This window comes from Gopherus flavomarginatus, chromosome 2, assembly GCF_025201925.1.
Source record: "Gopherus flavomarginatus isolate rGopFla2 chromosome 2, rGopFla2.mat.asm, whole genome shotgun sequence".
In the NCBI taxonomy this organism is placed as follows: domain Eukaryota; kingdom Metazoa; phylum Chordata; order Testudines; family Testudinidae; genus Gopherus; species Gopherus flavomarginatus.
In genome coordinates, this window is record NC_066618.1 from 187,984,612 (window position 1) to 187,997,942 (window position 13,331).

The 13,331-nt window shown below is 38.1% G+C and overlaps 2 protein-coding genes across 7 annotated transcripts in view; one reads left to right on the forward strand and one right to left on the reverse strand.

Moving 5' to 3' along the window:
* RNF144B (ring finger protein 144B) overlaps positions 1–3,204 on the forward strand; it is a 125,753-nt gene extending 122,549 nt beyond the window's left edge. For 5 of the 6 annotated variants that reach the window (XM_050941635.1, XM_050941637.1, XM_050941636.1 and 2 more), the window contains 2 exons: positions 255–344; positions 427–3,204. In XM_050941635.1, coding sequence (XP_050797592.1) covers positions 255–344; positions 427–567 — 231 coding nt within the window. In that variant the 3' untranslated portion in view covers positions 568–3,204. The remainder of the gene's footprint in view (positions 1–254; positions 345–426) is intronic. The other variant, XR_007772755.1, reaches the window with a different exon arrangement.
* Positions 1–13,331, reverse strand: part of TPMT (thiopurine S-methyltransferase) — a 270,354-nt gene that overhangs the window by 237,187 nt on the left and 19,836 nt on the right. The gene's annotated exons all lie outside the window — the stretch shown is intronic.

Below are 13,331 nucleotides of genomic sequence, written 5' to 3' on the forward strand. Positions count from 1 at the left end.
GACTGGAGAATAGAGAAATATTAGGAATACAGAAGATAAACATTAGGGATATGAAATGTCTTAGACAGTGTGTCTTATAGATCTAAAGTTTCCCATTTTATTTCTCAAAGTAATTAAGTAACAGGCAGGCAAACTTCTCCACCAGAACAGTTAATTTTACTGCACTGTCAGGAATGTGGTAGTTCTACTCCTATCCTGTTAATCTCCCCACATTAACGTGACCTGCTCAGTATAGGTTTTTTTTTATCTTTCAGAATGATATCTTCTTAAGACATTATGACAAAGGCCCCTGCAGAAACAAACTGGGTCATTCTCGAGCCTCAGTTATGTGGAACAGAACCCAGGTATGCTGATAACTGGCTCAAACAGAGCAATCACATACTATATTTTCTTGTTGGTTAATTTTTTTTTCTTTAAACTTTGCAGGTTGTGGGGATCCTGGTGGGATTGGGTATCATAGCGCTGGTGACTTCTCCCTTGCTGCTTGTGGCATCTCCATGCATCATCTGCTGTGTCTGCAAATCCTGCAGGGGCAAAAAGAAAAAGCATGACCCACCGACAACCTAAAATTCTGTGTCTGTTTCTGCCTCCGTCTATACAGTAGATGTATGTGAGAAAGCGCAAAGATTGGGTTTTGGTGTCATATCTACCAAATAATTCTCCCTCTACTTGCCAACTTTGAGGATAAGTGCCTATTGTTTTCAGGCCACTGTATTGCTTGCAAGTCACAGTTCAGGAAATGACTGGGAGATTGTAATGTGTATATATAATTTTAAAAGGTCACTGTCAGGTAATTCAGCCACAAATATGATCCACCTTTAAAACTGTTAGAATCTTACAGAAAGAGGGATCTTCCAGAACCTGGACATGTATTTATTCTGCCATATTGTTGTTCTGCTTCTGCAGAACCAGTCATGCAGCCAGTGGAGGGAGTACAGGTAAATGAACAAGCCCACTTCTTAGTACTCTGCTGACTATAAAGTAAAAGAAGAAGAAGTATGTTGCTATTATCTGCTGGCTTGTGACCTATTAAAAATAACAAATATATATTTACATATATTTGATAATTTCCCTTCAACCAGATGCCACAGCATTTTGTGTTGAAGGGGTAAGGTGGGGGAGTGGAATACTGGAGAAATAATGAAGAGGATATTTACCAAGAATGGATTCTGATAATTATAATTTTGTAACTATACCATTGTGTTGAATTGTATGGATTGTACTTCAGTGAACACACACACACACTCACTTATGCCACACCAGTGATTTTTGGTGTATTACACCATTACCAATGATCTACACCACACTATAAACTATGTTTAAATTATATTATTTAGATGTATTACCTAACAACTGTGAAAATACAATATGTACCTCACAGTTGGCACAAATAAAAACCAGATGGTATAGCTATTGCAAACTCTGATCTTAATTGAATATTCATTACTATGAAAAACAGGGCCAAACTAGCTGCTGTTGATGTCAGTGGTATTTTTACTATTGATCTCAGTGGGAGCAGTAGCAACCAATAAAATAATCTTTCCTGTATTAAAAAAAAAAAATCTCATTTGCCAATGCCTCAATGGAAATCATTGTCTTGTATATTCTGTGTTAAAAGATGATGTTACAAGTCAACAATGCCACATCTTTCTTGAAATGTTAGGTTTATATACATGACATGGCTGCTACATTCTTGGGCTGACCGTTCTACCTACTTGTGGCTCCATTTCCCTCTGCCTTTTGTGAGTACCGTGGATTTTGTAAACTTGTGGAAACAGATCTAATGTTTTAGTGAAGGCCATGATACATCTCCCATAGAATGTGCAGTAAACCATATAAAACGCATGTATGTATATGTATGGTATGTATGATAGTACATAATATTTAATATATTTTGTGTGTATATGTACACACTCAGAGTTCTTTATACATTTTTAACAGTTTATAAAGGGTAGCAACAAGAACCTTGTAAAAATTACTCAGCACCGGTTAGAGATGTGGCCAGCACATCCCACCAAGCAACCTTTTTAGAATTGTGGCAACTAACACAAATCTCTGGATAAAAATTTGCTGTATTAATTGGTAGTTATTATTTCTATCCCCCAAAAGGGTAAAGAGCACTGTTATTAATGATTTATTGGTAGTTACTTTGTATCTCTAAAAGGCTGTCATTTAATGCTCTAGTTTAATTTGGTTCTTCACTGCAAGCATGATTCAGATCCTGATCTCAACTACGCCAATGTGCATTCAGAATAACTCTTCTGAAGCTCATGGACTTCACTCTGGATTTGCATGGGAATAACTGAGATCAAATTCTGATCCATAGTGTTTATACCACCCTTAGTTGGTGCTTACTTGTTTTCTGGGCTCCTGTTTGTACATTTGATATTTGTGGGAATTTACATGAGTTTTCTCTACAATCAGCAGTAATTCCAACCCCAGTTGACAAGGTCTGTAAGGAGAATGAAATGTGATGCAAAGTCAGAAAAAGTTATCAGGCATCCAGTCCTCTAGCCTACCCTCCCTCCCAGGCTACAAAGAGAAAACTAAAGTGAACTTCAGTTTTATTTTGTTTGGCTAAGCCTCAGGAACTTTGCCTTCTTGGCAACTGTAAATGTGACCTTTTTGTTCAACGTCTCTCTCTGGCTGCTGAAACAGTAGTAAACATCTTATTTTAAGGAAGCATAGTCTGCAGAGCAGACTAACAGGGACAAAGACCTTAAATAATAGTGTCTGCTTCTCTTTTAACAAAATTAATGTTGAATGAATTTGCTTCCAGTAATGACTGGAAGGTAGACAGTGTACTAGTCTGAAAGACTGTATTTATTCTCCATCCAGAGCTTAATCTAAGTGAAGCAGGAAGGTAGTCAGTACATTCTAAATATAGAGTACAATGCAGGCCAATGTGATTTATGATAAGCTGAGAGTATTTTATGTACGTGTTTTCTTTAGGAGCAGTAATGGTCATGTTGGGCGTTACTCATGACAAATTAAAATGTTCGGCCTTTGGCCTTGCACTGTTTTTCTACCTACACTTTTACAGCAGTACTGTCATTTCCAGTTTATCCGTGATCTTCTAGTAGAGAAACTCCCTTGAACAAACTCCAAAGGACAAATTGTTGGAGAACTGTAAAGTCTTTAATCATAACCAGTGCTATGATATTCAATATCCCTCACCTATTAAACCTCATGGTGTTTTTCATATTTTGTATGTATTCATTCTGTCCAAACAACTGTCCACGCAGTGAGGTTGGTACAATTCTTCCCCTCTTGCTATGCTGGAAGTCAGTATTGCCTAACAAATGAGGAAGTTCCTTTCTTAATGATAAACGTTTTGTCATTAACGCTGCAGTTACAAACCAGGGGCTAAATTCTGCTATCAGTTGTGTAGTAAATGAGGGCAGAAGTTTGCCCAATGTACGTTCATGGCTATAAGGTAATTGCATTCCTCAATTATTTTAACAGAATGCAAATTCTCTCCCTTTTCAGTATTATAGAATTATCTAAATTTAATGTGAATCTCCGGTTATTTAACAAACATCAAATTTTTATAAAATGGTTCAGAATCTAAAGTTTGATTTCCTTATGGTGCAAATTCAGAATCCTAGTTTTGGTTAATTGAAATAAACACACACACGTGCCGCAGCACTGAAAAAACAGATGATAGGATATCCTTTTACTTTGGGTCTATTGTTTTAGAACCAAGGTAGTTTATTTCTGAAGCAATATTTTACACAACTCTAATTATTCTAGAACAGCTTTTTAAAACTTAAAACTATGAACTTTACTAGCCTGGTTTCCCTTAAAAAGGGTGTGTGTGCTGCATCAGCCCATCTTGGTTTTTGAAAGCAGTTTATCTGAGGCTGTGGAACAACCTAAGCACTGATTCTGCCAGCTGTTAGCCCATGTGCTAACTTTGCTTGAGAAAAGTTACATGAATACTTAAGTACTGGTAGCACTGGGGCTCTTTTGCTTGATGTAGCTGTTGCTTAATTATTCTGCACACTGGCCCGATAATCAAGCAGTCACAGTGAAACTGTTCTGGGATTCCAAAGAAATAACTTTAGGCAGAAGATTTTAAAGTGTTTGTTTGTGAATAAGCATACACTAAATGGCAAATACAGCAAGTTATATAAACAAGATAGTAGTGCCAAAAGTCCAAAAGATCCTGGGACACAGGGTACATATGACTTCTTTAAGTAATGCCACTGTGAATCTCTTACAACCTCTTACAACTCCAATAACTCTCAACGAGTGTTGGACATCAGAACCAGATTTGATTCATGCTATGCCAGAATTTACTTCTCCTATTATTGTCAATCTACAGTTTTTCCCAAGTGCTTTTGATCTTGTAGTGACTAACATGAAGGCTAGCATATTCAGAGGTATTATGGATTAATAGACAGCCTGAGATTTAGGGGATGAGCTTTTCTCCACTCAAATCTCCACTGTAACACTGACTTGCTTTGTGGCCTTGGGAAAATCAGTGTAGTTTGCAGTGTAATTTCACCTAAAATTACTCGTCAGTTCTGAGAACATAGGCCCTGGAGCCACGTTTTCAAAGGTGCCAACCATGGAGTTTGGTTTAAATTTTGGTTGCTCAGCATCTCTGAAATTAGGCTCCAGATGTCTGAAGAGTGGCACCAAAAATATAGGCCACTTTCAGAGAATTGGCTCTTAACTTCAGTGGGCCAAATCTTCAGCTTATGTAAATTTCATAGTTCCACTGCAGTCAATGGAGCTACGCTAAATACACCAGATGAGAATCTTCCCCCATGTCTCTTAGGTCCCAATTATAAAATGAGGATAATGCCTGCTTACAATAAGCACCATTAAATGATAAATATTTACCATGTTTATAGTATAAATGCATCTCTGCAGTATCTATTTTAACTTTAGAAGATACATAGTCAATGCTGCAGTAACTGATTATTTTTAATGGTGCATGTTTTATTTACCTCACAGAAGGGGATGAGGATTAACAGTAGTTAATATTGTTACAGTGCTTTGAGGATGTTAAGTATGTGATAGACGCAAACCAGTGTGGTACAGCAGTCTGGTAGAGGGCAAATATACTGGTCACTGGATGAGTAGCTTTCTGTTCCCTGAGTGACCAGAGCAGGGGCTGCACTAGAGTAATCAGGAACCTGCTAGAACCAATTAAGGCAGACAGGCTGATTAGAACACCTGCAGCCAATCAAGGCAGGCTAATCAGGGCACCTGGGTTTAAAAAGGAGCTCACTCTAGTCAGGTGGGGGAAGCCAGAGGAGAGGAAGTGTGTGAGAGGAGCTGGAAGCAAGAGGTGCAAGGAGCTGAGAGTGAGAGGGTGTGCTGCTGGAGGACTAAGGAATACAAGCATTATCAGACACCAGGAGGAAGGTCCTGTGGTGAGGATAAAGAAGGTGTTTGGAGGAGGCCATGGGGAAGTAGCCTAGGGGGATGTAGCTGTCATGCAGCTGTTACAAGAGGCACTATAGACAGCTGCAATCCACAGGGCCCTGGGTTGGAATCTGGAGTAGAGCGTGGGCCTGGGTTCCCCTCAAACCTCCCAACTCCTGATCAGACACAGGAGGAGTTGACCCAGACTGTGGGGGAGATCACTGAGGTGAGCAAATCTGCCAATAAGCGCAGGACTCACCAAGGTAGAGGAGGAACTTTGTCACAAGTGCTATGTACTACTATTTGTCCAATAACATAACATAAAATAAGAAGTCCAAAGAAAATCTAAAGTGTACATAATGTTTATATGATTAAATTAAAATGAATGTTAAACTATATTTTTTCTTATTGTATGTGAAAATATGTAAATTAGTAAAGATCAGTTTCACCTGTCAGTTGTCACGAAGAGGTGGTGATAATATGAACATTTGGCTGATGTATTTGGGTATCAGTGGGTGATTGCATGCTAGTGTCTGCTACTTTTTGTTAAGCTTGAGTTCCAGCTTCCATTGTAGTCCTTCCTTTTCAGTTGCTCTTATCTTTCTCAGACATTTCTTTTTTGCATTTTTCACACTTCGTTTGAGGCTAGATATTTTAGAACAATGTAAGTGGAGCTATTTAGCTACATGAGGATGAAAACCCCCAGTATGTTATTGTAAGTTATAATCAGAACTTCTATATTCAGGTAATGATTGAAGCTAGAAATTTCATACTTGGGTTGTTTTGTAAATCTTATTAAGATTTAAAATTTGGTAATGGAATGTGTAGACTAACTGCTGTGGTAGTGATATCAGGGCTAGAAGCCCCTGGTGCTTATGAGCTTCAGATGAGAGACAGTTGTCTTTAGTTTTTGGGGATTATGATTGAAAAAAATCCAGATAGATATTCATTTTAAATACACGCAAAGATGATTAAACGCCACTGCTGAACATCCTAGGATTCCAATTCCCTATAAATGTACTTGGAGTCCTGGTACATTTACACGGAAGATTGAAGTCTGATCCTGCATACACTCTCACATGCAAGTGACATTACTCACAAGTAGCATTATAAAATACTTTAATAACCTGGTGTCTTATTATAATTTTAAAAATAAGCAGCTTGTGACAGACAGACATAAAAATCTCTCTCTTGGAAGTGTCAGCTCTCACACCATTCCAAACACTGCTACATGATAAACTTACTGCTAAGATTTTGGAGAACTTCAGTATACATTTAATTTTAAATAACTCTAGTCCTTAATCAGCAAAATATTTAGGCATATGTTTAAGTGCTTTGCTGAATAGGGATAGACTGCTGAATTGAGGCCTCTAAGATTTCTTGAAATTATGGCATGGAGCTCAGTTATTCATGATGAACACAAACTAAAGGTCTGATTCCACAAACACTTACACTCATAATAATCTCATACATACATCATACAGCAAGTTCCTTACTCTAACTGATCATCATGGGACAACTATTTTATTTTCTGTGTAAATGGTCTTTAACTTGGGTACATTTAGCAACAAGTTAAAATACAGTAGCATGTAAACATGTTTTGTTTAGGGCTGTCAAGCAATTAAAAAATTAATTGCAATTAATCATGCCATTAAAAAATTAATAGAGATTAATCATGCTGTTAAATAATAATAGAATACCATTTATTTAAATATTTTTGGATGTTTTCTACATTTTCAAATATATTGATTTCAATTACAACACAGAACACAAAGTGTACAGTGCTCACTTTATATTTATTTTTGATTACAAATATTTGCACTGAAAAATGATAAACAAAAGAAATTGTATTTTTCAATTTACCTAATACAAGTACTGTAGCACAATATCTTGATTATGAAAGTTAAACCTAAAAATGTAGAATTATGTACAAAAAATAACTGCATTCAAAAATAAAACTATGTAAAATTTTAGAGCCTACAAGTTCACTCAGTCCTACTTCTTGTTCAGCCAGTTGCTCAGACAAACAAGTTTGTTTACATTTGCAGGAAATAATGCCGCACCCTTCTTATTTACAATATCACCTGAAAGTGAGAACAGGCATTTGCATGGCACTGTTATAGCTGGCTTTGCAAGATATTTACATGCAGATGTGCTAAAGATTCACATGTCCATTCATGCTTCAGTCACCATTCCAGAAGACATGTATCCATGCTGATGATGGGTTCTGCCTGATAACAGTCCAAAGCTGTCTGGACTGATGCATGTTCATTTTCATCATCTGAGTCAGATGCCACCAACAGAAGGTTGATTTTCCTTTTTTTGGTGGCTTGGGTTCTGTAGTTTCTGCATCGGAGTGTTGCTCTTTTAAGACTTCTAAAAGCATGCTCCAGTCTTCTTCCCTCTCAGATTTCGGAAGGCGCTTCAGATTCTTAAACCTTGGGTTGAGTGCTGCAGCTATCTTTAGAAATCTCACATTGGAACCTTCTTTGTTGGGTCATCATCCAAGACTGCTATCACTTGAAATATATGACAGAATGTGGGTAAAGCAGAGCAGGGGACATACAATTCTCCCCCAGGGAGTTCAGTCTCAAATTTAATCAACACATTCTTTTTTTTCACAAGCATCATCAGCATGGAAGCATGACCTTTGGAACGGTGGCCGAAGTATGAAGGGACATATGAATGTTTAGCATATCTGGCATGTAAATACCTTGCAATGCTGGCTACAAAAGTGCCTCGTGAATGCATGTTCTCTTTTTCAGGTGACATTGTAAATAAGAAGGGGACAGCATTATCTCCCATAAATATAAACTACCTTGTTTATCTTCCCAACTGGCTGAACAAGAAGTAGGTCTGAGTGGACTTATAGGCTCTAAAGTTTTGCATTGTTTTTGAGTGCAGATATGTAACAAATAAACTCTGTATTTGTAAACTGCACTTTCACAACAAAGATTGCCCTACAATACCTGTATGAGGTGAATTGAAAGACTTTCTTTTGTTTATCATTTTTACAGTGCAAATATATGTAAGAAACAAAGTATAAAGTGAGAACTGTACACTTTGTATTCTGTGTTGTAACTGATATCAATATATTTGAAAATGTATACAAACATTTAAAATATTTAATAAATTTCTATTGGTATTCTATTGTTTAACAGTGTGATTAAACTGCGATTAATCATGATTAATTTTTTTGCATTGATCGCATGAGTTAACTGCGATCAATCAGTCCTAGTTTTGCTGTATTCCCCAAAGTCGGTGTGCAGCAAACCAACATCACTGACTTCGATAGTTAGACAAATTTACGTTCTTATCAATAAGTTTTTTGTCAGCCACAAAATCTGACTATTAGTGATACTGTTGGCTCATGCAGTGCCAGCAGCTTTTAAGCAGAATGTTGAGTAGATTTCAACAGGGAGTTCTGCTTAAAAACCAATGGCATCATTTAACTCTCTCGGCCCCTTCCATAAGAAATGAGAGAGCCAAAGTTCACAGCAAAGTATCTTATCCCTTCACTTTGAATTCTACTGATGGCTACTGGCCCGTTCGCTTAAAAAAACCCAAAAGATTCAATTATTTGAAATGTGAATAGTTGTTTAAGCATGCTATATTTTAAAAGAACCAATTAGAATGAAAAAAGTATACAAAGCAGTTATTAGCATTGCAAATACCAAGCATGAAATTTATACTGTGAGAACTGTTATTGAGATGCCCCATAGTATTAGGAATCTCTTTTTTTTTTTTTTTAAAGATTTTATTTTAAATGCTTAATTAAATTAAGCATACAAATAAAAAGAGGGTGTAGCTGTACCAGTAATGTGAATTGACACCAGTCATGTGTCCCAGTCCTGCAATGATTTATGCATGTAATTAACTTTACACAATGTGAATAATATCATTGACTTTGATGGGGCTGTTCACAATGCATAAAACTAATTCTGCAAAACTCTTTGCAGGACTGAGGTCTCATATTGGGACATAAGGCACAACACTTTATTTTCATATCCATCGTCATGTAAATTAAAACGTCTTAAAAATCTGTTGGATAAGGGTAGAAAATAGGGCACTGAAATTATTGTATCTGATAAATAGTATGTTAAAGAGGAGCAGTTGTTTCAGAAATTATGGGTAAAATCCAGCCCTTTGCAGAGGGCCAACAGTAGCCCCACCTAGTACTTAAATCCACTGAAGTCTTAGGATGTGTTGGCCTTTTTCTGGCCTTCTGCCTAGGGCTGAATTTCACCGAAGATGACTAGATATTGTTTCTTTGGTACCTGTTTGAAGTTGTATTTTGTTTTTCTAATTAATACACTGTCTTCACCACCCTTAACTTGGTGAAGGGCGAAAGGCTTTGAGCTTTGTAAGATTCACTGAACTATTTTTATGTTTAAAAGAAGGTTGACGTATAAAGAAATTATAAATGCTTTTGTAAATTTTTGTTTATGATTCAGCATTTAAATGTTTTACAGATGCAATTTGCTGTACTCTGTGCATATAGAACAGGAGTACTTGTGGCATCTTAGAGACTAACAAATTTATTTCAGCATGAGCTTTCGTGAGCTACAGCTCACTTCTTCGGATGCATAGAATGGAACACACATATTCATACAGTCTGTTTTTATTTTCTGCTTCTAAGGCTTACTTCTGTGTTTCCCTGCCTCCTCCTAATGCCATAAAATGCAACATTAAAAATGTAATGTACAGACATTTGGCTCACTTTGTGTGACTCCTCAGCTAACTGGTTTTTAACAGTTTTTATGAATGTTTGTTTAAAAAAAAACAGTTTAAACACATCTTTGGTATTTAATGGGTATTATGGGGATGTGGATAACAGACTATGGATAAAAGAGGGAGGCTCAGATATAGTTCTTGAAACTTACCTAGCTTCTTTAACAGAAAATAAAAATATATGCATTACCACCAAGTCTTCCACTGGACTTTGATATAACAAACTCTATAACAGAAAAGGGCAGGTTCTGTTTCCTATACATGTTGCAGTGGTGTACAGAAATAGGCACTATGGCGCAAGAATTCCCTGTACAGGCAGAGCATAGAATTGCAAGGGTTATGCTGGGGCAGGGACATATCAAGAGCGGAGGGGATGATTCTGGGTTACTCCAGACAGTGGAGCAGCTCAAGGAGGCCATGGGAGGTTGCTATAAATTAGCACAACTACTGATTTAAAGCCATGTTTACACCCACTCTCCAGGAGCCACAGTACAGCACTTAAACTAATCTGTGTCAAGGGAGGACCTTACTTGCACCCAGCTATGTAATCTCAAGTCTATGTGCCTGTGACAGTGTGAGTAGCCTTGGGCTAACTCATCACGCTGTGTACTTTGGAAGTCTGCCCACATGAGGTAAATTGCTGAGGCAATAGTTTAAGTAATAGGTGATTAACCAATTAACAAGGTGGCTCAGCTCATCCGCTGAGGACAGCTAAAAGAGGGATAGGAGGAGTGGAGGATGGGTAGTTTAGAAGAAGACCTAGTGAAGATGTGGATTTCAGAGAGGTGAGACACCTCGCCCGGCACCCCCTCAGGAGAATGTAACTGGGGAACTGCTATTATAGTCACACTGTAAGTAAAGAACTTGGTATTAAGTTTGTTGTGAGGATTGTTTTCAGTATGGAATCCAGGGAGTCCTGCCCTGTGACAGTGTCTTTTAACTCAGATCTCATATAGCACTGCCAGATATATGCCAGACTTTCAAAGTCATTCATAAATATACTCATGATCAGACACTAAAACATGTTCATTTTTACATGTTTCTGTAACTATAGTTACACAAGTCTCTCCCAATATCACAACATAGGATTTGTCATAAAAGCTATTCAGTCTGGTTAAGTAAACTTGTAAATGCAACACATTTGAATCTTTTCCTCTAAGTGTGAAACCTGACAGGGCTTATGCTCAAATAAATGTGTTAGCCTCTAAGGTGCCACAAGTACTCCTGTTCTTTTTGCGGATACAGACTAACACAGTTGTGCTATGAACCTGTTAGGGCTTCTGGCTGTTGGAAACACATGCAACAAATCTGCCCCCTGTGTGTATTCAGCACCATATCTTCTTAGTTTAATGATAATATACATTTCACACACAAAAATGCTTAAAACAGTGGCAAAGTTGAGCATTCAAAAGTTATGAAGTGCCCAAATTAAGGTAGTGCAGGGATGGCTTCCCAAGAAGCCCAACTATGAGAAGATACTGAGGGAGCAGGCACAGCTCCATGTTGGAGGTGTAAGAGAACTGTTCTAGAAAGGATTAGGAAACCTTAACTATTGGTATTGCATCAGCTTGGCATATACTTTTAATTCTGTTAGCAGTGCAGAGGAAACAGCTATGAGAAAGTGAGGGGTATTTTATTCCTTCTTACTAGGGCAAACAAACAAAAATGCCTTCTTTTGTAATGGGAAAACGGTTTTTGAAGTTTAGTATTTTTTTACACAAACAATAACAAAAAAGAACCCAAAACATTCTGGCTTTTGAAAAACTGAAAGCCAGAATTTTTTTCTGTGAATACTTAAAAAATTGTCATAAAAAACCTCATAGAAAATACTTACTAGTGCTACATCTCACACATCAACAGCATTGTTCACTATCACAGGACTGGTTTCAGAGTAGCAGCCGTGTTAGTCTGTATCTGCAAAAAGAACAGGAGTACCTGTGGCACCTTAGAGACTGACAAATTTATTTGAGCATAAGCTTTCGTGGGCTAATGCAGCCACTTCATTGGATGCATGTATCACAGGACTGAATGCTATCCTCACTTACTTGCATACCCCATTGAAGACAATTTATTACACCTACACAGCCTGACTGAATGTAATGGATGAAACTGGAAGCATAATTTGAAGTACTGGGGTTGCACAGATTAAAGGCAAAATTAGGCCTACAGCACCTGATGTAGGACAAGGAAAGATCCTCCCCTCACATCTTGACTTTGCTAAATTGAGTTTTGGCAGGGCTAGCAATTAGGATAGGGTTGTTTGTTTTTGGTAAAAGCAGCAAAGAATCCTGTGGCACCTTATAGACTAACAGACGTTTTGGAGCATGAGCTTTCGTGGGTGAATACCCACTTCCTCAGATGCATGTAATGGAAAAATCCAGGGGCAGGTATATATATGTGTGCTAGCAAGCAAGCTAGAGATAACGAGGTCAGTTCAATCAGGGAGGATGAGGCCCTGTTCTAGCAGTTGAGGTGTGAAAACCAAGAGAGGAGAAACTGGTTCTGTAATTGGCAAGCCATTCACAGTCTTTGTTCAAACCTGAACTGATGGTGTCAAATTTGCAGATGAACTGAAGCTCAGCAGTTTCTCTTTGAAGTCTGGTCCTGAAGTTTTTTTGCTGCAGGATGGCCACCTTAAGGTCTGCTATAGTGTGGCCAGGGAGGTTGAAGTGCTCTCCTACAGGTTTTTGTATATTGCCATTCCTAATGTCTGATTTGTGTCCATTTATCCTTTTCCGTAGAGACTGTCCAGTTTGGCCGATGTACATAGCAGAGGGGCATTGCTGGCATATGATGGCGTATATTACATTGGTGGATGTGCAGGTGAATGAACCAGTGATGGTGTGGCTGATCTGGTTAGGTCCTGTGATGGTGTCGCTGGTGTAGATATGTGGGCAGAGTTGGCATCGAGGTTTGTTGCATGGATTGGTTCCTGAGCTAGAGTTATTATGGTGTGGGCCCACAGACAACCTGCCAACCTGAAACATATTCTCACCAGTAACTGCACACCACACCATAATAACTCTTGCTCAGGAACCAATCCATGCAACAAACCTCGATGCCAACTCTGCCCACATATCTACACCAGCGACACCATCACAGGACCTAACCAGATCAGCCACACCATCACTGGTTCATTCACCTGCACATCCACCAATGTAATATACGCCATCATATGCCAGCAATGCCCCTCTGCTATGTACATCGGCCAAACTGGACAG